Source organism: Brassica napus, chromosome A6 (assembly GCF_020379485.1).
Source record: "Brassica napus cultivar Da-Ae chromosome A6, Da-Ae, whole genome shotgun sequence".
NCBI classification, from domain to species: Eukaryota; Viridiplantae; Streptophyta; class Magnoliopsida; order Brassicales; family Brassicaceae; genus Brassica; species Brassica napus.
In genome coordinates, this window is record NC_063439.1 from 26,115,662 (window position 1) to 26,137,278 (window position 21,617).

At 39.6% G+C, this 21,617-nt stretch overlaps 5 protein-coding genes across 9 annotated transcripts; 2 read left to right on the forward strand and 3 right to left on the reverse strand.

The window, feature by feature from the left end:
• Positions 1–134: 134 nt before the first annotated feature.
• On the forward strand, positions 135–2,834 carry LOC106369334 (probable serine/threonine-protein kinase PBL3). The gene is made up of 6 exons (XM_013809480.3): positions 135–511; positions 935–1,275; positions 1,351–1,486; positions 1,567–1,703; positions 1,792–1,915; positions 2,005–2,834. The coding sequence occupies exons 1-6, from the start codon at positions 451–453 to the stop codon at positions 2,589–2,591; spliced, it is 1,386 nt and encodes a 461-aa protein (XP_013664934.2). The 5' UTR covers positions 135–450; the 3' UTR covers positions 2,592–2,834.
• Positions 2,835–2,922: 88 nt separating this feature from the next.
• On the reverse strand, positions 2,923–5,980 carry LOC106369335 (protein IQ-DOMAIN 29-like). Of its 2 annotated transcripts, none has more exons than XM_013809481.3 (7): positions 5,827–5,980; positions 5,229–5,364; positions 4,899–5,150; positions 4,625–4,813; positions 4,467–4,550; positions 3,288–4,395; positions 2,923–3,192 (listed from the first exon to the last, which is right to left on the reverse strand). In XM_013809481.3, the coding sequence occupies exons 2-7, from the start codon at positions 5,319–5,321 to the stop codon at positions 3,161–3,163; spliced, it is 1,758 nt and encodes a 585-aa protein (XP_013664935.2). In that variant the 5' UTR covers positions 5,322–5,364; positions 5,827–5,980; the 3' UTR covers positions 2,923–3,160. The 2 variants fall into 2 exon arrangements, with proteins under 2 accessions (XP_013664935.2, XP_013664936.2); XM_013809482.3 differs by having other exon boundaries at positions 5,229–5,348; positions 5,827–5,949.
• Positions 5,981–13,543: 7,563 nt separating this feature from the next.
• Positions 13,544–16,682, forward strand: LOC106369336 (probable LRR receptor-like serine/threonine-protein kinase At2g02780). The gene is made up of 7 exons (XM_013809483.3): positions 13,544–15,116; positions 15,196–15,317; positions 15,400–15,646; positions 15,717–15,910; positions 15,983–16,020; positions 16,097–16,211; positions 16,303–16,682. The coding sequence occupies exons 1-7, from the start codon at positions 13,859–13,861 to the stop codon at positions 16,549–16,551; spliced, it is 2,223 nt and encodes a 740-aa protein (XP_013664937.2). The 5' UTR covers positions 13,544–13,858; the 3' UTR covers positions 16,552–16,682.
• Positions 16,683–16,729: 47 nt separating this feature from the next.
• LOC106369338 (ubiquitin-conjugating enzyme E2 2) lies at positions 16,730–18,432 on the reverse strand. Of its 3 annotated transcripts, none has more exons than XM_013809488.3 (6): positions 18,102–18,432; positions 17,704–17,829; positions 17,575–17,600; positions 17,387–17,476; positions 17,227–17,315; positions 16,730–17,057 (listed from the first exon to the last, which is right to left on the reverse strand). In XM_013809488.3, exons 2-6 carry the CDS (start codon positions 17,826–17,828, stop codon positions 16,929–16,931), a joined length of 459 nt encoding a protein of 152 aa, XP_013664942.1. In that variant the 5' UTR covers position 17,829; positions 18,102–18,432; the 3' UTR covers positions 16,730–16,928. The 3 variants fall into 3 exon arrangements, with proteins under 3 accessions (XP_013664942.1, XP_013664941.1, XP_013664940.1); XM_013809487.3 differs by having other exon boundaries at positions 17,704–17,853; XM_013809486.3 differs by having other exon boundaries at positions 17,704–17,834; positions 18,102–18,424.
• Positions 18,433–18,819: 387 nt separating this feature from the next.
• Positions 18,820–20,521, reverse strand: LOC106369337 (single-stranded DNA-binding protein WHY3, chloroplastic). Of its 2 annotated transcripts, none has more exons than XM_013809484.3 (7): positions 20,240–20,521; positions 20,037–20,137; positions 19,868–19,960; positions 19,591–19,685; positions 19,417–19,493; positions 19,243–19,331; positions 18,820–19,159 (listed from the first exon to the last, which is right to left on the reverse strand). In XM_013809484.3, exons 1-7 carry the CDS (start codon positions 20,445–20,447, stop codon positions 19,037–19,039), a joined length of 786 nt encoding a protein of 261 aa, XP_013664938.2. In that variant the 5' UTR covers positions 20,448–20,521; the 3' UTR covers positions 18,820–19,036. The 2 variants fall into 2 exon arrangements, with proteins under 2 accessions (XP_013664938.2, XP_013664939.2); XM_013809485.3 differs by having other exon boundaries at positions 19,417–19,490; positions 20,240–20,517.
• Between the last annotated feature and the right edge of the window lie 1,096 nt (positions 20,522–21,617).

Consider the following 21,617-nt stretch of genomic DNA (forward strand, 5'->3'; position numbering starts at 1 on the left):
GACGCAAGCAAACACGTAACAAGATGTAGTAACCACTGCAGTTCTGTCTTCGGATAAGCGTATTATTGATTTGGCTCTCTGGCTTCATGCTCCCCCAATCAAATGATAGAAGGACAGAATGGTAATTTCGCATAAACCCACACCACCAGAGCCTTTTGAAATGTTAAGTGTGCTGTGCTTATCTGTGTTCTCTCTCAGAATTTAACATTCCTTCTTCTCTCCTTCTGATATTTTGGCTTTTTCTTAGAATCTTCCTTTTTTATTTTCACCAAAAAAAGAAAAATCAAAAAAATATTAATCATTTACCGGTATCAGTTACACCTACACTTTGCGCCGCTGAGCAAATCAATAAGGATAATAAGAAGAAGCTCGTTTGCTTCCATTTTCAAATATTCGTTGCCTAGAGCAAAAAATCAAAAAACAAAAAGATTGAGACTTGATCTTAGCAAAATGGGTAATTGTTTGGATTCATCAGCTAAAGTGGATAGTAGCAGCCGCCATGCTAACTCTGGTTAGTCTCCTCCTCTCCTTGCTTTCTCTTCCTTTACCCAGTTTTGTTGCTTGCTTTAGACTTAAAGACTTCTCCTTACTCTCCAATTCCAAGCCAAAGTCTTAACCTTTAAGCTGTTTGGATCTTCAAAGATCAATCCTTTTCAATTACCAGCTGTCTGATTTCAAAGATTGTAGATATCTCTTTGAGATTAAGTGTTGGATCAAGTTGATTTAATATGGTTGATATGCTTAACGTTGAGATTAAGTTTATGAGCCAAAGCTAAAAGTCTTAACCTTTTTAAGCTTCTGTTTTGTCTGTGATCTTCAAAGATCAATCCTTTTGAATTACCCATCTCTGCAGCTGTCTGGTTTCAAAGATTGTAGATATCTCTTTGAGATTTAAGTGTTGGAACAAGTTGATTTATTTAGATATATTGTATAGGTTCATCGGGTTCAAGACCTTCTAGCAAGACAAGCCGTTCCACAGTTCCCTCAAGCCTAAGCATCAATTCATACACTAGCGTAGAGTCTTTGCCTACTACACCAAGAACCGAAGGAGAGATACTGTCATCACCCAATCTCAAAGCTTTCACCTTTCACGAGCTCAAGAGCGCTACTAGGAACTTCCGACCTGATAGTCTTCTAGGCGAAGGAGGTTTTGGTTATGTCTTCAAAGGCTGGCTTGATCGTACAACCCTTACCGCTTCCAAGCCTGGTTCTGGTATCGTTGTCGCTGTTAAGAAGCTTAAAACTGAAGGTTTTCAAGGTCACAAGGAGTGGTTGGTACGTTCTTTGTTCACCTCTCCTTCTTGTAAATCATAAAGTTAGATGCTGACATGTTTTTGTTTTTGGTTTCAGACTGAAGTGAACTATCTTGGTCAGCTTAGTCATCCAAATCTCGTCAAGCTAGTTGGTTATTGTGTAGAAGGTGAAGACCGGTTGTTAGTCTATGAGTTCATGCCAAAAGGAAGCTTGGAGAATCATCTTTTTCGACGTATGTCAAACCTCAGCAAAGTCTTGTTCATAACCATGTTTTTGTAATCCCTGTTAAATGATTTTCCTGTGGTGTTGCAGGTGGTGCGCAGCCACTAACATGGGCTATAAGGATGAAAGTTGCAATAGGAGCAGCCAAGGGTCTTACTTTTCTTCACGACGCTAAATCACAAGTGATATATAGAGACTTTAAAGCTGCAAACATTCTACTCGACGCTGTAAGCAAACTCTCTTCAACCCCCTCACAGTTCAAGATGTCACTTCGTTTCTAACTAAAAAACTTCTTTTATTGGTGTTTAATCACAGGAGTTCAATGCTAAGCTTTCAGACTTCGGTCTAGCTAAAGCAGGTCCTACTGGTGATAGGACTCATGTGTCCACACAAGTGGTTGGTACTCACGGTTACGCAGCCCCTGAATATGTAGCCACAGGTGAGACAAACTTTGGCCTTAGCTTTATAAAGCTATTTATCCCTTAGCTTATTAAACTCTTAAGCTCACATCTGAATTTTCATGTACAGGACGGTTAACTGCTAAGAGTGATGTCTACAGTTTTGGTGTGGTGCTACTGGAACTACTCTCAGGACGAAGGGCAGTGGACAAATCTAAAGTGGGAGTGGAGCAGAGTCTAGTGGATTGGGCTACACCGTATCTTGGCGACAGGAGAAAGCTCTTCCGGGTAATGGACACGAGGTTAGGAGGTCAGTATCCTCAGAAAGGAGCATATACAGCTGCTAGTCTTGCATTGCAATGCTTAAACCCTGACGCAAAACTCAGACCCAAAATGTCAGAAGTTTTGGCCAAGTTGGATCAGCTTGAATCAACAACTACTAAACCTGGAACTGGAACTGGAACTGGTACAAGACAAGGTCTGGTTGATTCTCCGAGAGGTAGTAACGGAACTGGAACAAGGCAAGGTAAGATTGATTCTCCGAGAGGTAGTAATGGAACTGGAACCAGACAAGGTCTTGTTGATTCTCCAAGAGGTAGTAGCGGATCTGTTGTACAGAAATCTCCGAGGAGGTATAGTTATGATCGGCCTCTCTTGCACATAACACCTGTTGCTTCTCCTTTGCCTTCTCACAATCAATCTCCTCGTGTAAGATAGTATCACTGTAGTATGGTTGCACTAATGTTCACGCTACAATGGATTTGGTGGTGTTCTTTTTTTTTGTCATAAGCATTTTGAAATAGTTTTCTGTTGTAAAGTATATGCTGCTCAGTGTGTAAATTAATGTATCTGTTCACATTATTGATGTTTTTCTCTTTAGGTGAGCACTATGTGATCTGTGTTCAGGTTTTGGTTTTGAACTTTTTATCTTTTGAGTTATGATTACAAGACTTTGGTTCAGTTCCATTTCACTTTATATTATATCTTTGTTTTACAGAGAACTAATAAAGCATAATTCATGAAGAAATTGTAAATGACTAGGGAGAAGCATTATAACTACTATTTACTAAAAACCCTATTTGTTTGTGAAAACAAAGCATCCTTACAGTAAAACTTAAGAGAACATGTCAAAGACTCAGGCACACCAAACCAAAGTAAAACACATTGAAAACATACAGAAACAAAACAGTTAAAATGTTTAAAAAGGTTTGAGAGCTTTGTCCAACAGTGTAAGATGATCAGAGGATGACTCTATGGATTGCTCTCTCCATTGCCTCAAAACGAATTCACCGTTTCCACTCAGCTTTTGTCGATTTATCTGAAATAAACATGAACAAACATAAATGATGTAGATTTCAGTGTAAATGTTGAAACTTTGAAGAGCCTTGTGTATAAAGGTTATAGACATCTTACCACCAATGTCCTTGGAAGAAGAAAAAGATCTGTCACTGTTGATTGATCCTTTAGCTGAAGCTATGAGAAGTCTGTGAACTCTTGGAGACATTGCACTCAGCTTATCATTATTGGCTATATGAGGCAGAGAGTGGCGCCTAGTTGTCCCGTTTTTCTCTGGCTTCTCTTGACCACCAATCCTCGGAGACCCTTGTCCTCCTCTTACCCTCGCCTTTGCAGATGCAGTTGGAGCCATGTAGCTTGGGATCTTTCTCCCGCTCTGTGTAGTAAGCCCATCTTCTTGCTGTTGACTTTCAATCTTTGCAGGCAGCGAAGTTCTTCTATCGCTTTGCTTTGTGTTCTCAGACACAACATTTCCATTCTCAGAGCTGATAATCAGAACGTCTGGCTCTTGGATCTCTTCTTCAGCTTTGTCATTTCTCTCTGCGGTTTTGAGCTCATCTTTCTCTGGCTTATCCAGAACCAGTACATTCTCATCTTTATCGAGATCAGCCTCTTTGGAAACTGTTTCAGGGCTATCTTTCACCTTTTCTTCTCCTTCCTCAGGAGTGTCGTCAACTACAGAAGCTGAAACCTTGTCACCAGGCAATTCTTTCTGCACTGAATCTACAATCTCTTTCTTCTTCTTCTCAGCGGATTTGCGTGCAGGTTTCTCTACCCCATTAGAAACTGAAGCCTTTTTGAGACTAGTTCTCGGCTTCTCGTCTTTAACCTCCAGTGAAGACCCTTCTTTTATGGCGCTAGTACTTTTTCTCGAACTCTGTTTCGACTTGTTGTCATTCAGCTCTTTACCAAGCGTGGAAGGCTTCCTCACAGTTCGCTTAGGCTTTTCGTTTTCAGCTGTAGAACGGCTACTAGAGCTAGTTCCAGTATTCAAACCACCGGGTGGTTTCTTGATTCCTCTCTTGAGTTTTCCCTTGTCCGCTTCAACTGCTTGGAAGCTTCGTTTCTTTGTCTGAGATTTGGGAACCAGACTCTTAACCACCAGTGGACCAGGAGCCCAGACCTGCAATTGTGTCCAGCGGTCAAGCCACACCTTGGCTGAGTTAGGATCCTCAGGACTATACTGAATCTTCAGAGGCAAAACCGTAGGTGAGGACACTAGAAGCTGAAAGAGTCAGAGAAGCAAATAAGCAAGAGCACGTCAGAGAATCTCATAGCAAAAAAGTATGATGTTACCTTATCAATCATGGAAAGCTTTGTGGGATTCCCAAGCCAACTGCATGTGTTGGTTACTTGTAAAGTCTCAGAACTCTCAGTTTCCTACCAAACAAAAGAAAGTTCGAGTAAAGGAAATCAAAGTGGAGCTTGTAAAACTAACAGAGATTCAACAATACCGTATTTGTTTTCTGAAGTTGAACCCCAGTTTCTGAAGATCTAGCATTCTTCCCACGAACAAGAGCTTGTAACTTCACAATTCCCCAAATGCACGAGTATGTAGCAACAGCTTGTCTTCTAACCAAGTGACCACGGATAACTGCTTGCAGCTTTATGACACCTTTAAGCCTTTGAAATTCTTCACGGGCCTTCATGGAGTTTGGGCAAAAACAACAATGTGTCAACAGAATAAGACCCAAAATCTCAATACTAGAATGTAGAAAAAGAATTCACCTTATGAGATCTGACAACAGCTTGAACCTTTGTAGCAGCTTCTTCAAGCTTGAGTTCTTCAGTGTCATTCCCTGACTCAAGATTCGCATTTGGCTCATCACCTTCAATGTCTCTACTTGGCTGCTGCTCGGGGACTAGTACAGTTTGTGTAGCTGCAACTTCTTCTGATGAAACTACCGGAGGGGGATTGGTAGGTAAGTTTGAGACATTGTTCACCACCTTCACTACATTTTCTTCTTTTTTCGCAGATCTCTATCACACATCAACGATGATATCATTATGTTTTTCTAGACATTAGAGAAAAAAAAAAAATATCTTCTATGTTCTTACCAGCTTCTCGCTTCCTTTCTCCAAACTAGATTTTGACGACTTCTTCCCAAGAAGAGACTTGATCCATTTACCAGGACTTGGAGTCTTCCCCATTCTTTAATGGCTATAATTAGAAAGTTTCTACAGATATAGCAACCTGCATTTGGTATAAAGCACCACAAGTCTAGGTGAATTCAGGTGATACACAGCGAATCTATTGTCGCAAATGGAACATTCCGTATATAGATTCACAAATCTGTTGATGGAAACCCTAGAAAGACACACACACACACACACACAAGACATGAACCCTAACAGTCGGAAACAAGACGAAGACAGACATCGACGGTGCAGTAACTAAAGCGAAAGTAGCAGAGCACGAATCAAAAAGATAAGGGGCGAGACAAAGGCAAAGGGCACACAGACCCATTAAGTAAAGTGGACAAAGCAGAGATTTTGACGATACCAAACCAAAACCCATCTCGATTTAACAGAGAAACAAGCGGGAAAACGAGGGGAGAGTGAAAAATCGAAAACGTTTTACAAAGATATTAGAGAGACGAAATCGAGTTGTAAAGCCAAATCAAAAGAGTGAGAGAAGATGGAGCTGAAGATGTACCGAATCGAGTCTTTTGTGATCTTCAAAATGTTGTCTTTTTTTTTTTTTTTTGGCCTCCTCGCCGGAGCAGTGCCCTAAATAGCAAAAGTGGTTACAGTGAGTGAGAATCACACACTCACCGTTTTGTAATGTGTGAGAGAGAGAGAGAAAGAAAGTGGAGACTGGAGAGAGAAAAGAACGGAGTCGAAACGACAGCGTTCTTAGTATGGGCCTTAGATACTGGGCTTTAGGATGGTATGAGCCTAATTGCAGTTCATATTTGAATTTACGGAAATAACCTTTACTTTTGATTGTCAACTGTCATTATTGAAGTCGCTGATTACCGGCATTAAATGTTTTATTAACTACGTGTTACATTCTTTTGTCAAGGAGTCTTTTCATTACTCCTATCACTTTAATTCCAGATAAAATTGTTAGATGTAACGTAAAGTAAATAAGAATGTTGGACACCCCAGTTCAAATTTGATGGAATATGTGCCATTGAAAAACTTTCTACGTAGAAAAACAAGAGAGAGAGAGAATTATTCTCTCGAGAGTCTCTCCTTCCCACTGTCAAAAACCCTAGAATCGCCCCCGGATTCTCCTGCTTTTCGCGGTGGCTGGTGACGTTCCGTCTCCGGTCACCGTCGGACAACGATTTCGAGTTCTCGTTCCAGCCTCTATCCTTTGCGGTCCCTGCCTTTTCTCTTCTCCTTGCTCGGATGCTCTGGATTTCTCTTCGAGATCTAACATAATCCATGGAAGTCCTTGGCTTCTCTGGAGCTCCGACGAGAAGCGACGAGTTGTGGGTCTCTCTGGGGCCTTGATTTGTGAAAGTGGGAAATATTTCTTTGATTGATTTACAGATTTACATAGGTTTATATACACAAGATTGTTCCAAGATATGATAAGAACAATCCCAAAAATATAGGAACGTAAATCAGAATATTCTACAAAGTCTAACACCCTCCCGCAGTCGCAGCGTCGAGAGTGGAGACGCCAAGACTGGACCGAAAACTGGTGAACAAGGAAGTCGGAAGTCCCTTTGTAAATATATCAGCATATTGAAAAGCTGCAGGTATGTGATAGACTTTGACCTGCCCCATGTGAACTTTTTCTCTGACAAAATGAATATCAATCTCAATGTGTTTAGTGCGCTGGTGTTGAACTGGATTAGAAGAGAGATAGACCGCACTGATGTTGTCGCAATACACTATGGTGGCGCGTCGGAGAGGACAGTGCATTTCAAGAAGAAGATTTCGAAGCCAACAAGTCTCTGCAACAACATTTGCCACGCCCTTATACTCTGCCTCCGCACTTGATCGAGAAACAGTAGGTTGCCGTTTTGCAGACCAAGACAGAAGATTATCACCCAAGAAGACACAGAACCCAGAGGTAGATCGACGAGTAGAAGAACACCCAGCCCAATCAGCATCCGAATACGCAGTCATCGTCATGTTCTGATTTTTAAGAAGATGTAACCCTTTGTCTTTTGTGCCTTGTATGTAGCGTAGAATACGACGTAGAGCTTGTAAATGTAGGTCTCGTGGATCATGCATGAACAAGCATATTTGTTGAACCGCATACGCAATGTCTGGTCTCGTAAACGTTAGATACTGTAATGCACCTGCAAGACTCCTATATTGAGTTGGATTGTCCACTGGTTTGCCTATGTCTTCAGCAAGTTTAGATTTGAGATCTACCGGGGTTGAAACTGGATTGCAATCCTGCATCCCAGCCCGTAGCAAAATTTCCTTTGCATATTTTGTTTGATTTAAAAACATGCCTCTGTCATTGTGAATCGCGGAGATGCCAAGGAATGAATCAATAAGCCCACCACCAGTCATAGGAAACTCTTGTTTCATTGTAGCGATTATGTTCTTTGTCAAGGTAGGAGTGGAGGAAGTAAGAATTATGTCATCGACATAGAGGAGCAGGTACGCAAGATCACTTCCATTCCTGTAAACAAACAAAGAAGCATCGCTTAAAGCCTTGATTAGTGATAAAGTTGACAAAGCGAGCATTCCAAGCACGAGGCGCCTGTTTCAAACCATAAATGGATCGATTCAGCTTGCAAACATAATCAGGATGATCTTTGCTGACAAAACCCGGGGGCTGGAACATGTACACTGTCTCATCAAGAGTACCATGGAGGAAGGCATTTTGCACGTCTAGCTGGTGCACTGGCCAAGCATTGACTAGCGCCACATGAAGAACACATCGAATGGTTGCAGGTTTTACAACAGGGCTGAAAGTCTCTGTAAAGTCAACTCCTTCTTCCTGTGACTTGCCATTAGCGACCAACCTAGATTTATGACACTTGAAATTCCCATGAGCATCATATTTATGTTTATACAACCAGAGACAACGGATGATATTAGCATTCTTAGGTCGAGGCACCAAATCATAAGTACCACTCTTAATAATGGCATCATACTCACATGTCATAGATGGTGTCCAATTGGGATCAGTAAGGGCGTGTTTGTAGCTTTTTGGAAGAGGAGATTGAGTCTGAGACAAAAGGGAGATGATTTGTTTTGGCTTGTGAATACCATGCATTGATCTTGTGGTCATCGAATGTCTAGGAGCCTCAGGGACCGCGGGTACAGTTTGAGTTGACTGACTCGATGAAGAAGGAGCAGCTGGAGAAGTGGGTGTCACAGCTGGAGCTGTAAGGATGCTTTTAAATATTGGAGAGACATCCATATCAGCATTAAGAAAGTCGTATTCAGTCTCCGAGATTGAAGTGGAGTCTTGATACGGGAAGCACGTTTCATCAAAGGTGACGTTACGTGAGATAATAATCTTTTTGGACTCAAGATCAAGGCATCTGTAGCCTCGGTGAAAATGAGGGTAGCCAAGGAAGATGCATCTTGAGGAACGAGGAGAAAGCTTTGAAAGATTAGCATGGTTTTTATTTGGATAACAGAGGCAGCCGAAAACTCTGAGATGAGAATAAGAAACTGGCTTCTTGAAGAGGACAGAGTAAGGTATCTGGTTGTTAATGGCTTTGGATGGTAAAAGGTTTAAGATATGAACAGAGGCATTGAGAGCCTCAACCCAATAAGTGGAAGGAAGTTTGGCTTGAAAAAGAAGAGTTCGAACAGAGTTGTTTATTGTACGTATCATCCTTTCGGATCGTCCATTTTGTTGGGACGTATACGGACAGGAGAATCGAAAATTAATCCCTTGTTCTGCAAAAAAATTATGAAACTTTGAGTTGTTATACTCTGTTCCATTGTCACATTGCAAGGATTGAATTTTCGTTTTGAAGTGTGTTTCAACATATTTGAAAAAGAGATGAAATGTTGAAAACACTTCCTCCTTGGAGCTGTGGGGATAAACCCATAAAAAATGAGAGAATTGATCCAAGAAGAGGACATAATATCGTTTTCCACTTAAACTGAGGACTGGAGATGTCCATAAGTCAGAGTGAATGATTTGAAAAGGTGCAGTGACAGATGAATCAGAAGAATAAAAAGGCAATTTTATTTGTTTTCCAAGTTGACAAGCATCGCAAACTGGAGAAAGATCATGTTTATTACAAGATAAGAGCTTAGAAGATAATAAAGACGAAAGAGATTGATTGGTCAAATGAGCTAAACGACGATGCCAAGTGTTTGAGGTGGTGGTGAGGAAAGCTGAATGCCCTGTAGTGAGCTTATTTGAAGAAGAAAACACTGGATACAGATCACCCGTACTGTCACTGCGGAGAATCGTCCGACGATTTTGAAGATCCTTCACAGAAAAACCATAAGGATCAAACTCAATGGAAACAGAGTTATCTCTGGTAAATTTACGAACAGAGATTAGATTTTTGATAATAGAGAGAGTTACTAAGATGGATGAGAGATTTAAAGGACGAGAATTTGAAGGAAAAGAAAAGAAACCCGTTTTGGTTATTGGAATTTTGACCCCATTGGCAACAGTGACTGTGTGTTTGGTGCCATTATTAAGAACAGACTGTAGATTACCTGGGTTGTTTGCTAAGTGAGCAGTGGCGCCAGAGTCCATATACCACTGATGATCAGATGGATCCATTAACGTCATGGTGTTGAAAGCAGAGGCAAAGTCTGTAGTCGGAACTGCAGCGACGAGATGATTGTTCTGACCTTGCGGCTGAGCCTGAAGCATCTGTTGGTTGATAACAGGACGAGGACCAAGAATGCCTTGATTGTTGAATTGTTGCTGCGGTATCCATTGACCTGGTTGTTGATTATTCCACGTCTGATATCCAGTAGGCCAGAAGGGAACGCCCCATTGGTTGTACATTGGTCGATGTTGATTGTTGTTGTGTCGTCCACGACCTCTGTAGTTGTTGCGTTTGGAACCTCTGTTATTGAAGAATCGCTGCTGTGGTTGAGGTTGATGATCAGATCGCTGAGTAGGAGTCGAAGACGAGACGTTGAGGACTTTGTCAGATGAGGCGGAGTCCTTGACAACAGAGGATTTCTTTCCCTTGTTAAGCCTTTCTTCTTCAAGGATGAGCATCGAACGAGCTTGTTCAAAGGTAGGGAAAGGTTGACGATGCATGATCACATTGATGATGTTGTCAAACTTGTCGCTCAAGCCATTGATCATGTAGGTGACAAGAGTTCTTTCTGAAACTGGTGCATCAACGTTAGCAAGCAGATCAGCCGTGGACTTGAGATCTTGAGAATAGGCATGGATCGTCTGGTCTCCAATGACCTTGGTACGCAGATCGTGATCGAGCTGAATAGCACGGGCCTCTTTGTTGTCCCTGAAGAAGTTCTCGATGCGAGTCCAGATTTCCCGAGAAGTACCTCCAGTTTTGAACGTACTTTTGAAGAGATTCTTCGAGAGAGTCCCGTAGAGCCACAGTTTGACCAACCCGTCACGTTTAGACCACTGTTGATCGTTATCATCCGTTGGAAGAAGCGTGCCGTCAAGGTGACCAGCAACGTCGAAGCTCTGGCAGTGAGTGAGGAAGAGCTCTCTCCAGGCGTCATAGTTGTGATCATCAATATCTAGAATGATGGGGATATGATTTTTGATGTTGTTAACACCGTACGCACGTTCAAGAGCAGTAGCGACAGGAGCAACCATGGTGGATGAGAGTAAGAAACAGAAAAAGAGCGAAGAAGATTTGAGAAAAAGAGAAGAAGAAGAGAATTATAGGTTCAGGATCGATGAACCCTCTGATACCATGAAAGTGGGAAATATTTCCTTGATTGATTTACAGATTTACATAGGTTTATATACACAAGATTGTTCCAAGATATGATAAGAACAATCCCAAAAATATAGGAACGTAAATCAGAATATTCTACAAAGTCTAACAATTTGACTTGGATGCTCCGATTGTGCTCGGATCTGGGTCAGATTCGAGACCCGAGTCTCGCCGGGATTGTGCGTCGTGTCGCTGCCAACGCTGTCCTAGCCTCTCCGTCTCGCTCCAATCGCCTTCTTCCTCAGCTCGTTTCAAGGTTTGTTTAGAGCTTCTCTTCTCAGTTCAGATCTGAGTGACATGTGGTCTCGAGGCTTGCCACAAAGAACCTCTTTCTATAGGTCGAGAGCCAACCCCATGGCGTGCTTTGGCGATCGTTGTAGCTTCCCTTCTCGCTGGTTGATGTCTAAAGGTTGGGTTTTGAGGACGACCCTCTCCGAAGGTGTCCTTGCCTGAATGTGGAGTTTTCGATCCCCTCTTTGCCCGCCTGTTGTTGTGGAGTTCTCAGTCAACTCTATATGTACTTCATGTTCCCTTATTGCATATCTCCGGTTGAAGCGTTTGTGTCTTCCCTTGATGGTTCTTGCCGCATATTGTGGTCGCGTGGCCGGTTTGAGGAACTTGTTTGTACCGCCTACGTTTGACTGGAGCTTGCTCTTCATCTTCAGCGGTGGACTGTCGGGTTTACACTTCCACTCTCTCCCGTGTTAGCTGAAGGCTAGTTTGATCGGCGTCCTCCTCATGTGGTGCCCCGGAGCCGTTGCCAGCCGCCTCCGTTGAAGCCGCTTGGAGCCACCTTCAGGTGAGTGTTCGTCTGAACGGCCTACAGCTATTCTCTTGGTTCCTTTCGGTGATCGAGAAGTGGTATGTTTGGGAAGTCATATGTTGTTTCTTGTCCTAGTTCACTTATTAAGTTCATGGCTTACCTTCATCGGATTGCTTTGATCTTAATCCTAGTTCTTAGGGGTTTTTTTATTTTTTTGCGGCCCTTAAGAACAGAATGGCTTTATAAGCAAATTCTGGTTCAATCACAATTGTAACCAAACCTTCATTCACTGCAATGATATTTACATTCTTAGCAAAAAAAAAAAAAAGAATATGTGCCATTTAAAGAAAAATAAAACATTTTCAAAATATTTGAAAACTCGGCGTATATCTTTTTTTGTATCAAACATATATTTAAGGATATGTTGAAAAGTATTTATGCTTGTTCACTCGATCATTCATCTCTATTTCGTGTGGTAGGCGGTGCATTAATTTTTGGAGATTCGAAAGATTTGTTTATTGATCTTATTCACACTATGTTACAAATCATTTTTCGACAAGTGATTTATCCAGCTCAAACATTATTTAAATTTAGTTATGGAGTTTTTTTCTAAATGTACTATCGAAAAAAAAAAACTTTAGTGACATAAACCAATCAATTTTTAATTGTTTGCATGTAATATAAACCGGAATGTTATTTAAGATGATAACAAAATAATGCGGGCGGGCCTAAATGTGTTAGAATAGAGGGACTGAAATACGAAGAAGCCCAAATAACGGCGTCTATTTATTTATTTGGAAGTTTTTAGGGAATTTAATAGTAAAAGAGTTGGATTTTCTAGGAGAAAAATATACTTTCAACATTGGAAAATATATATAAATGACTGATATTTTACCTTTTTATTTGATATATAAATGCCTGTTGTAGAAATATTAAATGATATACTTTCGCAGTGACGATTGTTCCAAGGCGGTTGCATGTGCTTCATCGTCTAGAATCCATAAATATTTTACAGTAAATCATTTCTTAATACTTTCTTGAAGACACGATATCACGAATTCTTTATCAAATAATGAAAAACCAGTAGTTTCACTGCACAATCATTAACTGAAGGTAATTTAATTAGCAAAAAAAAAAGATTTTACCAAATAATAAATAAATAAATAAAAGAGAAAGTAAATGAACAGTTCATCAAAACAAAAGAACACAGCTCGACATTTGTTAGAATCTCGACACTTTAAAAGAAAAGAACACAAACGTAATGGCTTCGTTTTCAGTCGAACAAGAAACGACATACATTTCTTGATCTCATTCTCACCGACAAGTGACCAAACATCATCTCTAACCTGTTCAATTATACAGAGGTTTTAATCAAACAAGTGTTATCATACATGTTTTGAACAAAATCACGTGTTGCATTATTAAAAATAAGGGTCCCTTTAAAAAAAACAAAGCACATGATCAATTTGTTTCCAAAAATTCACAAAAGAAAAACTAGTAATGCTCTCAAGTATCCTATGATCTTGGTTTGGATTTTAATACATTTTATTTATTGTCAATTCCTTTTTGACATTCATAATTACATATACCGGTCAATCGAAACTAGTTATAAACAAGTTGAACTAAATTAAACCAAAAAACATTATCTAAATCAGAAGACCTTTTATTACACAATACAATACAGTTTATAATGTGAACTTAAAATAAAATAAAATAAAAAATCATAATCCATGTTCTTCAGTGTATTAAAAGTTTGAAAAGTAGAATATAAAAAATCATAGTCATGTTCTTCTATGCATTAAAACCAGTCTGTCAAGCGGAGGTTGTGCGATGTGCAGTAATGAACAAACAACCAAACACAAAAATATCAAAAAAATTACTATAAGAAATGAAAGATGGCATTAAATGCATCCACTTAATTTTCCCATGAACATCTTAACTCTCTTTTTTGATCCCAAGCTATCCTCCAGGCTCCATCTTCCCACATAGATCTGCCAGTCTCTGTGATCCCAGAAAAAAGAAAGAGGACAACCTTCAATGAGTAATCTGTTTCTCTAAGCCAAAACACATCTCCAAACACTAAAAATTTAACAGAGAAAATGCAAAGTTCCCTCCAAAGCCATGTATTGCCCTTCACTTTCCTTCTTCTTCTTCTCCTTCTTCCACTACTCTCTGAGTCTCAGTTACCTCCAAGTGAATCAAAAACTCTCTTTGATATCCAAAAGCAGCTACAGTATCCACATATTCTTCAGTCATGGACCAGTACAGCCAACTTCTGCAACCTTCCTTCTTCTCCTTCCTTCAGAATCCTATGCTCCAAAGGTCACATAACAGAATTAACCATCACTGGAAACAGAACCAGTAAGCTCTCTGGAAGATTTGAAGAGCTCTTCACTCTTCTTACAAAACTCCCAAGCTTAAACACTTTGTATCTTACCTCACTCGGTATATCCGGTCCTCTCTCTCCTAAGATCATCACCAAGTTACCACCTTCTCTCCAATCTCTCAACCTCAGCTCTAATTTCATATCCGGGAGTATTCCAAAAGAGATTTCCTCTTTGAAGAATCTGAAAAGCCTTGTTTTAACAGACAATCTTCTCAACGGTTCTGTCTTTGATCTCAGAGGGTTGTCTAATCTTCAAGAGCTGGACTTGGGAGGTAATAATCTCGGTCCTGAATTGCCTTCACTCCCAAGTAACCTCATCTCTGTTTCGTTGAAGAACAACTCCTTTAGATCCAAGCTTTCAGAACAGATCAAGAAGATGAACAAGCTTCAAAGTTTAGACCTCTCTTCCAACGAGTTCACCGGATCGATTCCGGAGGTTCTGTTTTCTCTTCCTTCTCTTCAAACTCTCAGTTTCGCTCAGAATATGTTTAGCGGATCGCTTCCAAATTCTACCTGCAGCTCCTCAAAGGTTAGAACTTTAGACGTTTCTCATAATCTTCTAACCGGAAAGCTTCCGTCTTGCTACTCTTCCAAGAGTTTCAAGAACCAGACAGTGCTCTTTTCATTCAATTGCTTGTCTTTGAATGGGACTCCTAACGCTAAATATCAGCGTCCGCTTTCTTTCTGTCAAAACCAAGCGAGCAAAGCAGTAGCTGTGGAGCCTGTCCCCAAAGTTGAAGAGAAAGATTCTGCAAGAAGCAAACTCGGTTTGGTGATTTTGGTAATCATTGGTGTGGTCATCCTTGCAGCAATTTTGGTTGTTTCGGTTTTGATTATCCTGAGAAGAAGAAGATCAGAATCAGAAGAAGATACTTTTGAAGTGAACAACAACAACAATGATAGACATGCATCTGATAAAGCCTCAGTTTGCAGCAACACAACCACCAGCACTAAGTCATTACCAGATTCAAGTAAACAAAGTCTATTACTACTACTTTATGATTCAGTTTTTTCTCTAGCAGAATGATTAAAATAATTTTACGAACGTAGGACGTGTACCGCAGACAATGAGATCTGCAGTGATTGGTCTGCCACCGTACTACATGTTCTCCTTGGAGGAACTGGAAGAAGCGACTGACGACTTTGATGCAGCAAGTCTTCTCTGCGAGCAGGTAAAAACAACAACAAACATAGCATGAAACAACATAATATAAAGTCTTGATTGGTTGATATATATGTGGTATATTACAACAGTTGTACAGAGGTCGTCTAAGAGAAGGCATAGCAGTGACAGTGAGATGCATCAAGCTGAAGCAGAAGAGTTTACCACAGAGCTTAGCTCAGCAGATGGAAGTTTTATCAAAGCTAAGGCACATGCATTTGGTCAGCGTTCTTGGACATTGCATTGCTAGTAACCAAGGCCACAATCAACACGCTGGACACACCATCTTCATTGTCCAAGAGTATATCTCAAACGGGTCGTTAAAGGATTTTCTCACAGGTAAAACCTGAAAAAGACATAAAAAACACATTCAATTTACGGTAGATTTATATGGGAATTTTTTAATCAGATTGTAGGAAGAAAGAGGTGCTGCAATGGCCTCAGAGAATGGCGATAGCAATAGGAGTCGCTAGAGGGATACAGTTCTTGCACATGGGAGTAGCACCAGGAATCTTTGGGAACAATTTGGATATAGAAAATATTCTGCTTGATGGAACACTCACTGTTAAAATCAGTGGCTACACTATTCCTTTACCATCCAAGGTATAAAGCCATTTTGCACAATTTTCATTTTCCTCTTTTAAATCAATCTAAGAAATTTTCTCGCATTTTTAGGTTGGAGCAGAGAGCCATCAAGTCAAAACTCCAAAGAGGTATATATCTTATAAGATATGGTAAATTACGTTTTCATCTATCAAATTCTGAAACTTGTTATGGAATTGTGTGCAGTAATGAGGATGGAGAGAAAGAAGATGTGTACCAGTTTGGAGTGATACTACTTCAGATCATCACAGGGAAGGTAGTAGCTGCAGGCTCTTCAGAGATGGGAAGTTTGAAGCTTCAGGTCTGTTCATGTTTCATATTCTCAATTAAAAACTTTTTTTCATATTTGTTAATCTACTAAATTTGGAACCCTCTTTCGTTATACCTCACAGCTGGAGAATGGTTTGAGAGATGAACCATCAGTATTGAGCAGCTTAGCAGATCCAGCTGTTAGAGGATCATATGCTTATGAGTCGCTGAGAACAACCGTGGAATTTGCTATCAACTGTCTTTGTGAAGATCAGAGCAAGCGACCATCTATTGAAGATGTTGTATGGAATCTGCAATATACAATTCAAGTGCAACAAGGATGGACAAACAGTGGGAATCATGAAGCAACCATGAAGGCAATATATGAATGAAAAATCCTCAAGAAAAAAAGCTGATCATAGAGAGAGAAACTTGTAGAAACAATAATGCAAGATGAATGTAGAGAGAATAAGTCAATATGTAGTCTCATGGATTACAATATTACATGAACCATCTTACATTGAACTCTCCAAGCTGACTTAGTAACCTGTTGTTTGAAACAAAGTAAAATAACATCTCCGAAAGATAATCAAATTGAAATAGATATAATGTGGTTGAGATAATACGTGGAAATACATAGAAACATTAATAGCAACAATCACAGAGTTTGAAAAACACACGGAAGACAGGAAAGAGAAAGAGCTAGCGGAACCAAACACAAGAGAGGAGGTTCAATGTTGTTGAAGACAAATGCTACAGCATGTTATTACTAGTCTGCAGTCCAGCTTTGTTCCACAACCTCACGGACTCTTCTGTTATACTCGCGTTTGCTTTCACTGAACATTCGAGCAGCTTCGGAATTCGCAGGAGAATTCGGATTAGGATCACAGAGCAGTGACTGTGATTTACAAAGAAAAAGAGAGAGATGGTTTAGCCAATGTGATCATATCAAGAACACCAACACTTTAAAATGGAGGCAGTCGAGGAAGTAGAGGAACAACAATCATCAACTGTTTGTTAGAACAAAGACATGGGAAGCATTTCAATATGAATGTTTCTATTATTACCTGAATGGAGGTAAGAATAGCAGCGACATCATATATAGGACTCCACTGGTTTTGGAGGATGTCCAAGCATATACTCCCATCAGCATAAACTGCACGACAACGACCAAGTGTCAGTTTCGTGAATAAGAAAAACAGGTGATGTTGGTATCTATAAACTTACTGTTAGGATGGAACATCCGAGAAACAAACCGAACAGTTGGTGGTTTGTTTGGATAATCTTCAGAAAACTGCAGTGAGAGTTTGAAAGTACCTGACAAGATCATACAAGATAGAGAATGTAAGAAGAGATAACAAAAGATTGCTAAAAAATATCAATCAAGATAAGTGATGACAATTAGAAAACATTACCTCCATCCCAAGGGGTATCATCAGGCCTGCAAATCCCCAAACAGAAGAAGGAGACGACGTAATTAGTAGAGTGAAGTGAAGGACTCAGAAAAAAAAAGGGGTTCTAATTTCACTTGTTTGATTGATTACCCGAAAATAACAGCGTTCCAGAGCATGATGTTGTTGTCTTGAGGAGCACCGCTGATTCCAGCAGGAGGGTCTTGCTGCAACCTCTTGAAATCCCTCATCAACCTCTTCCTCGCTGGAGTAGACATCCTTCTCTACCAATGATCACAGAAACTACTAAAAATCAGGACTTTCAATGTGTTCCCTCAACCACTTGCCTAAGTATCTGAAATCTACAGACGGTTATATAATAATCTATGATCATAAAGCTACATAGCTTAGAAGCACATCAGTTGCAAACAAGGGAAAAGTAAATCTCTTTGGACCGGATCAATTCAGCAAAAAGAGAGAAACTTTGAAAAGCATGTGTGATAAAAAAGTACAAACTACGGATCTACCAACGAAGATGAAAGAGATCTCACTGTTAAGCAAAAAAAGGGGAGGCGAGAACGGTGTAGGTCGTCGTCAAGCAAGCATCTCTCCTCGCGGCGAGAAACGGTTGGAAACTAAAGAGGAAGATGATGAAGGCCCGGTGATGAGAGAAGAGTCTCCGATCGATCCTCGAATTCACCCCGTTGCGATTGAGAAATGATGAAGTGGAGAACTTCGTATAACGCACGCAGAAGAGAAGAGAGGGTGCTTAACCGGAAATAGACTCGTAATAACCAATTTGAACCAACAATAGAACCGAGTTTAGCAGCCTTTACTTCGGTTTATTCTTCTTTGCTTGGTGCATGTAGGTAACAGTGGGATCCAGTACTTGGACTTGGAGAGCTTATATGCTGCGTTAGAAAGATGGCAAGATGTGGGAAGTATCAGAGGCATGTAATAGATGAGAAGCAACTTGTTAAACTTACCAGGTGTGTTAGTTTGTCTGGTTAAAGTATTTGGACTGGTGTCTGGTGATGCAGAGGTTTACTGTGAGCAAAAACAGGGTTAGGTGTAATTGGCATGGTCTTGATTAGGAAAGACAGACACTAAAGGACCTAACCCAACAAAAAGAAACAGCTCATTGTGTGGTCTATTACACTCGGTTTAATGTCTGAATGCGATAATCCACATAATGATCTCTTTCTCTTTGTTGGTTTTAGGTCCCTTAGTGTCTTCTATACCTCGAATGCAATCTTGATAACACAGAAGGAAGGAGCAAGTTGATTCTTGTATTACCAAAATTCTAACCTTTTGCTCTTGAATAAAAAAAAGTCTCAACACGTAACATGAATTTTTCCTCCACAACAACACATCCCATTTGGTCTAAACACTAGTTCAGTCTCTAACTGCTACTCGTTGATTGCGATAACAAAAAGATGGGATGGACACAAGAACCGAGTTCCCAAGGTTGTCTGTAATTTCTCAATCATCTACTCCATTCGTAGTCTCCTCCATACTTAGGTGACGACGCATTGTTAAGACGGTTAGAGTCTTCTGGTTTGATGGAGCTTGCAAACGCTTGCCAGCCTATAAGGTGTGGCAAGATGAACTGCTGACACAATGTATACTGTTAAAATAAAGGGCAAAGGGTCTTTTTACAAAGAGATTAAGAGAGAGAGAGAGAGGGCTTACGTTGAAAGCAGAGATAAGAACAGCAAACTCTGCTTTGGTGATTGGTATGTATACACTCTCATCTACATTCAAAAGCTTGTTCTGAACACCTTCATGAAAAAAAAACACAACAACGGTGGATATCAGAAGAGCTTTTAATCCATGAAAGAAACTAAAAAAAAAAGATTCACTTACTCAGGTTAAAGAAGCGGCCAGAACCATCTGGAAGAGGCTCAACTTTCAGTACCTTCCTCACTTTACCTTCATCACTACTACAACAACCATAACACAAGATCGATTCACGAATCAGAACTAAAAGAACAACATAATCTGAGTAATCAAATAGATCTCACAGGGTCCTAATCATACCCTTTTCCTTTGTTAGGATCATGGAAGAACTCACATGATTCCTTCGGCCCAAGGCTAACTAAATTACCAATCTCTGTAACTGATAATGAGAACACCTGCATCAAGTCAAATCAAAACATCAACTTACCACAATCATGTTCATGTAACAATCTATGAAGTACTAAGTTAAATATTAAACCAAACGTCAACACATGATCTAACCACAATCATAATTTCTTTCATCAAACCAAGAGATGATCATCATCACAATTCCATAGACTACTAGATAACACCAGACCTGTTTCCTGCTCCAATCGTACTGACGAACACCAGCTGCAGGAGCAAACTGAAGCAGCAAGAACCCTTCCTTCGAAAGCTTGAACGCACCGGACTGAACAAAGACAATGGAGACCAATCTAAGATCAATGCAAAGATGATTCAACAGAGATTTAGTAAAAGAGACATACTTCTAAAGCCACAAACTCGGGCGCACGAGGCTCTATAGTAAGAGCAGCCTTCCCTTTGTAAATCGAATGACCCACATAAAACCGTGGCGAGGATCCTTCCCCTAATCCAAACAAAACACATACACAAATCACAAGTATGATTTCAAGCTTCCATTTTCACAATTCAGACAGAAAGGAACAAGCTTTTTTCAAGTGGGTTTTACCATTTTGTTGAGAGTAAGCCGGCGAAGATGAGTCGCTATACCGAGACTTCACCGTTAACTTCACCCTCTCCGTCGGCTTCACGGAGAAGCCACGCCCTTTTCCGACGAAAACACCGGCGGTGAGAAAACGAGCTTCTGGGAATCGATGGGTTAAGAAGATTCTAGAGTTTACCGCCAATGGAGGAGTAGAAGATAAGAGCTGCGACATCGTCGTCTTCTCCACTGGATACGACGGAGGAAAAAAGGTTTTAAATTTCAACTAAAGGAGAGAGACAGAACTTTTCGTTAATTCGCTTTTACTCAATAGTTTTAAGATCTTTATAAAATTGGCCCAATAGTTTTTAGGGCAAATCTCCAAAATAGCACATTTCTAAGTTTATATCACAAAAATAACACTCAAAAATTAAAATGACCAAAATAGCATTTTATCTTTTGAAAAATTTAAATTTTTTTATTTTTCAAAATTTGAAATCTTATCCCCAAAACCTCACTTCTCAACTCTAAACCCTAAAACCTAAACTCTAAACCCTAAACCCTAAATTCTAAACCCTAAACCCTACCCCTTGAGTGCTATTTTTGTGATTTTTGCCCTTAAGTGCTAGTTTGAGAACAAAAACTTGATTTATTGCTATTTTGGTCTTTTTCTCTAGTTTTTACCTAAAAAAATTAAAATCAACGATTTAGATTTACTAGGTCCTTGTCTGCGCTACGCGCAGATAGTATTTTGATTTTTTTTTTCATATTTTTGTACTATTATGTCAATTGTTTAGTTTTATAAAATGTTATGTTTTTACTGTAAATTTGGAATTAAAAATCTAATTTTTACTTACTGTAAAGTAAGTTAATTTTTTTGAATCTTACCACAACACATTATACACGAAGAGAATATAGTTGGTCTTTATATTCTTATTTGGTGTAATATTGAAAATTTTGATGGTTTGTTTAAATAGTTTTTTTAAATTATATTTTAGAATTGATTTTCGTGACTATATTCTATAATTGTCTAAAAAAATTGTTTGTCCCATATAGACATCCACATAAATATGGACTTCTGATGAATTTGTTCATTGGGATATTTAGTTTCACTTTCCACTTTATTCTCTTTTTTGGCACCCTCATGCTAGCTTGTGGGGCTAGCCAACTTGGTGCAAAAGGGTTTACAAAAGATGATTGAGATGCGCGTGATCAGACACCTTTTGCTAGGCTATTCGTACGGAATTTTAAAGATCTAGGAATATAGACAATATTTTAATAATATTAAATTTCTATTTTATATTAAAATTTAGTTAGTTTTTCTTATTTGTCATATTTTATTAGGTTTGAGACTTTTAGATAGGTTATTGATTTATTATTAATTTCTAACTGATTCGCTAATGTG

What these genes read in the sequence shown, in the direction of transcription:
- LOC106369334 (XM_013809480.3), top strand. Translation starts at nt 451, where the DNA reads ATGGGTAATTGTTTGGATTCATCAGCTAAAGTGGATAGTAGCAGCCGC. An exon ending in CAGCCGCCATGCTAACTCTG is followed by an intron (nt 512 to 934) that starts GTTAGTCTCCTC and finishes TATATTGTATAG; the next exon opens with GTTCATCGGGTTCAAGACCT. An exon ending in GGAGAATCATCTTTTTCGAC is followed by an intron (nt 1,487 to 1,566) that starts GTATGTCAAACC and finishes GTGGTGTTGCAG; the next exon opens with GTGGTGCGCAGCCACTAACA.
- LOC106369335 (XM_013809481.3), bottom strand. Translation starts at nt 5,321, where the DNA reads ATGGGGAAGACTCCAAGTCCTGGTAAATGGATCAAGTCTCTTCTTGGG. An exon ending in AGAAAGGAAGCGAGAAGCTG is followed by an intron (nt 5,151 to 5,228) that starts GTAAGAACATAG and finishes GATGTGTGATAG; the next exon opens with AGATCTGCGAAAAAAGAAGA. An exon ending in CTGTTGTCAGATCTCATAAG is followed by an intron (nt 4,814 to 4,898) that starts GTGAATTCTTTT and finishes AACTCCATGAAG; the next exon opens with GCCCGTGAAGAATTTCAAAG.
- LOC106369336 (XM_013809483.3), top strand. Translation starts at nt 13,859, where the DNA reads ATGCAAAGTTCCCTCCAAAGCCATGTATTGCCCTTCACTTTCCTTCTT. An exon ending in CAAGTCTTCTCTGCGAGCAG is followed by an intron (nt 15,318 to 15,399) that starts GTAAAAACAACA and finishes ATATTACAACAG; the next exon opens with TTGTACAGAGGTCGTCTAAG. An exon ending in CTATTCCTTTACCATCCAAG is followed by an intron (nt 15,911 to 15,982) that starts GTATAAAGCCAT and finishes TCGCATTTTTAG; the next exon opens with GTTGGAGCAGAGAGCCATCA.
- LOC106369338 (XM_013809488.3), bottom strand. Translation starts at nt 17,828, where the DNA reads ATGTCTACTCCAGCGAGGAAGAGGTTGATGAGGGATTTCAAGAGGTTG. An exon ending in TGGAACGCTGTTATTTTCGG is followed by an intron (nt 17,601 to 17,703) that starts GTAATCAATCAA and finishes GGGGATTTGCAG; the next exon opens with GCCTGATGATACCCCTTGGG. An exon ending in CTATTCTTACCTCCATTCAG is followed by an intron (nt 17,058 to 17,226) that starts GTAATAATAGAA and finishes TGTAAATCACAG; the next exon opens with TCACTGCTCTGTGATCCTAA.
- LOC106369337 (XM_013809484.3), bottom strand. Translation starts at nt 20,447, where the DNA reads ATGTCGCAGCTCTTATCTTCTACTCCTCCATTGGCGGTAAACTCTAGA. An exon ending in CCGAGTTTGTGGCTTTAGAA is followed by an intron (nt 19,961 to 20,036) that starts GTATGTCTCTTT and finishes GTCTTTGTTCAG; the next exon opens with TCCGGTGCGTTCAAGCTTTC. An exon ending in TTCTTATCTCTGCTTTCAAC is followed by an intron (nt 19,160 to 19,242) that starts GTAAGCCCTCTC and finishes TTGTGTCAGCAG; the next exon opens with TTCATCTTGCCACACCTTAT.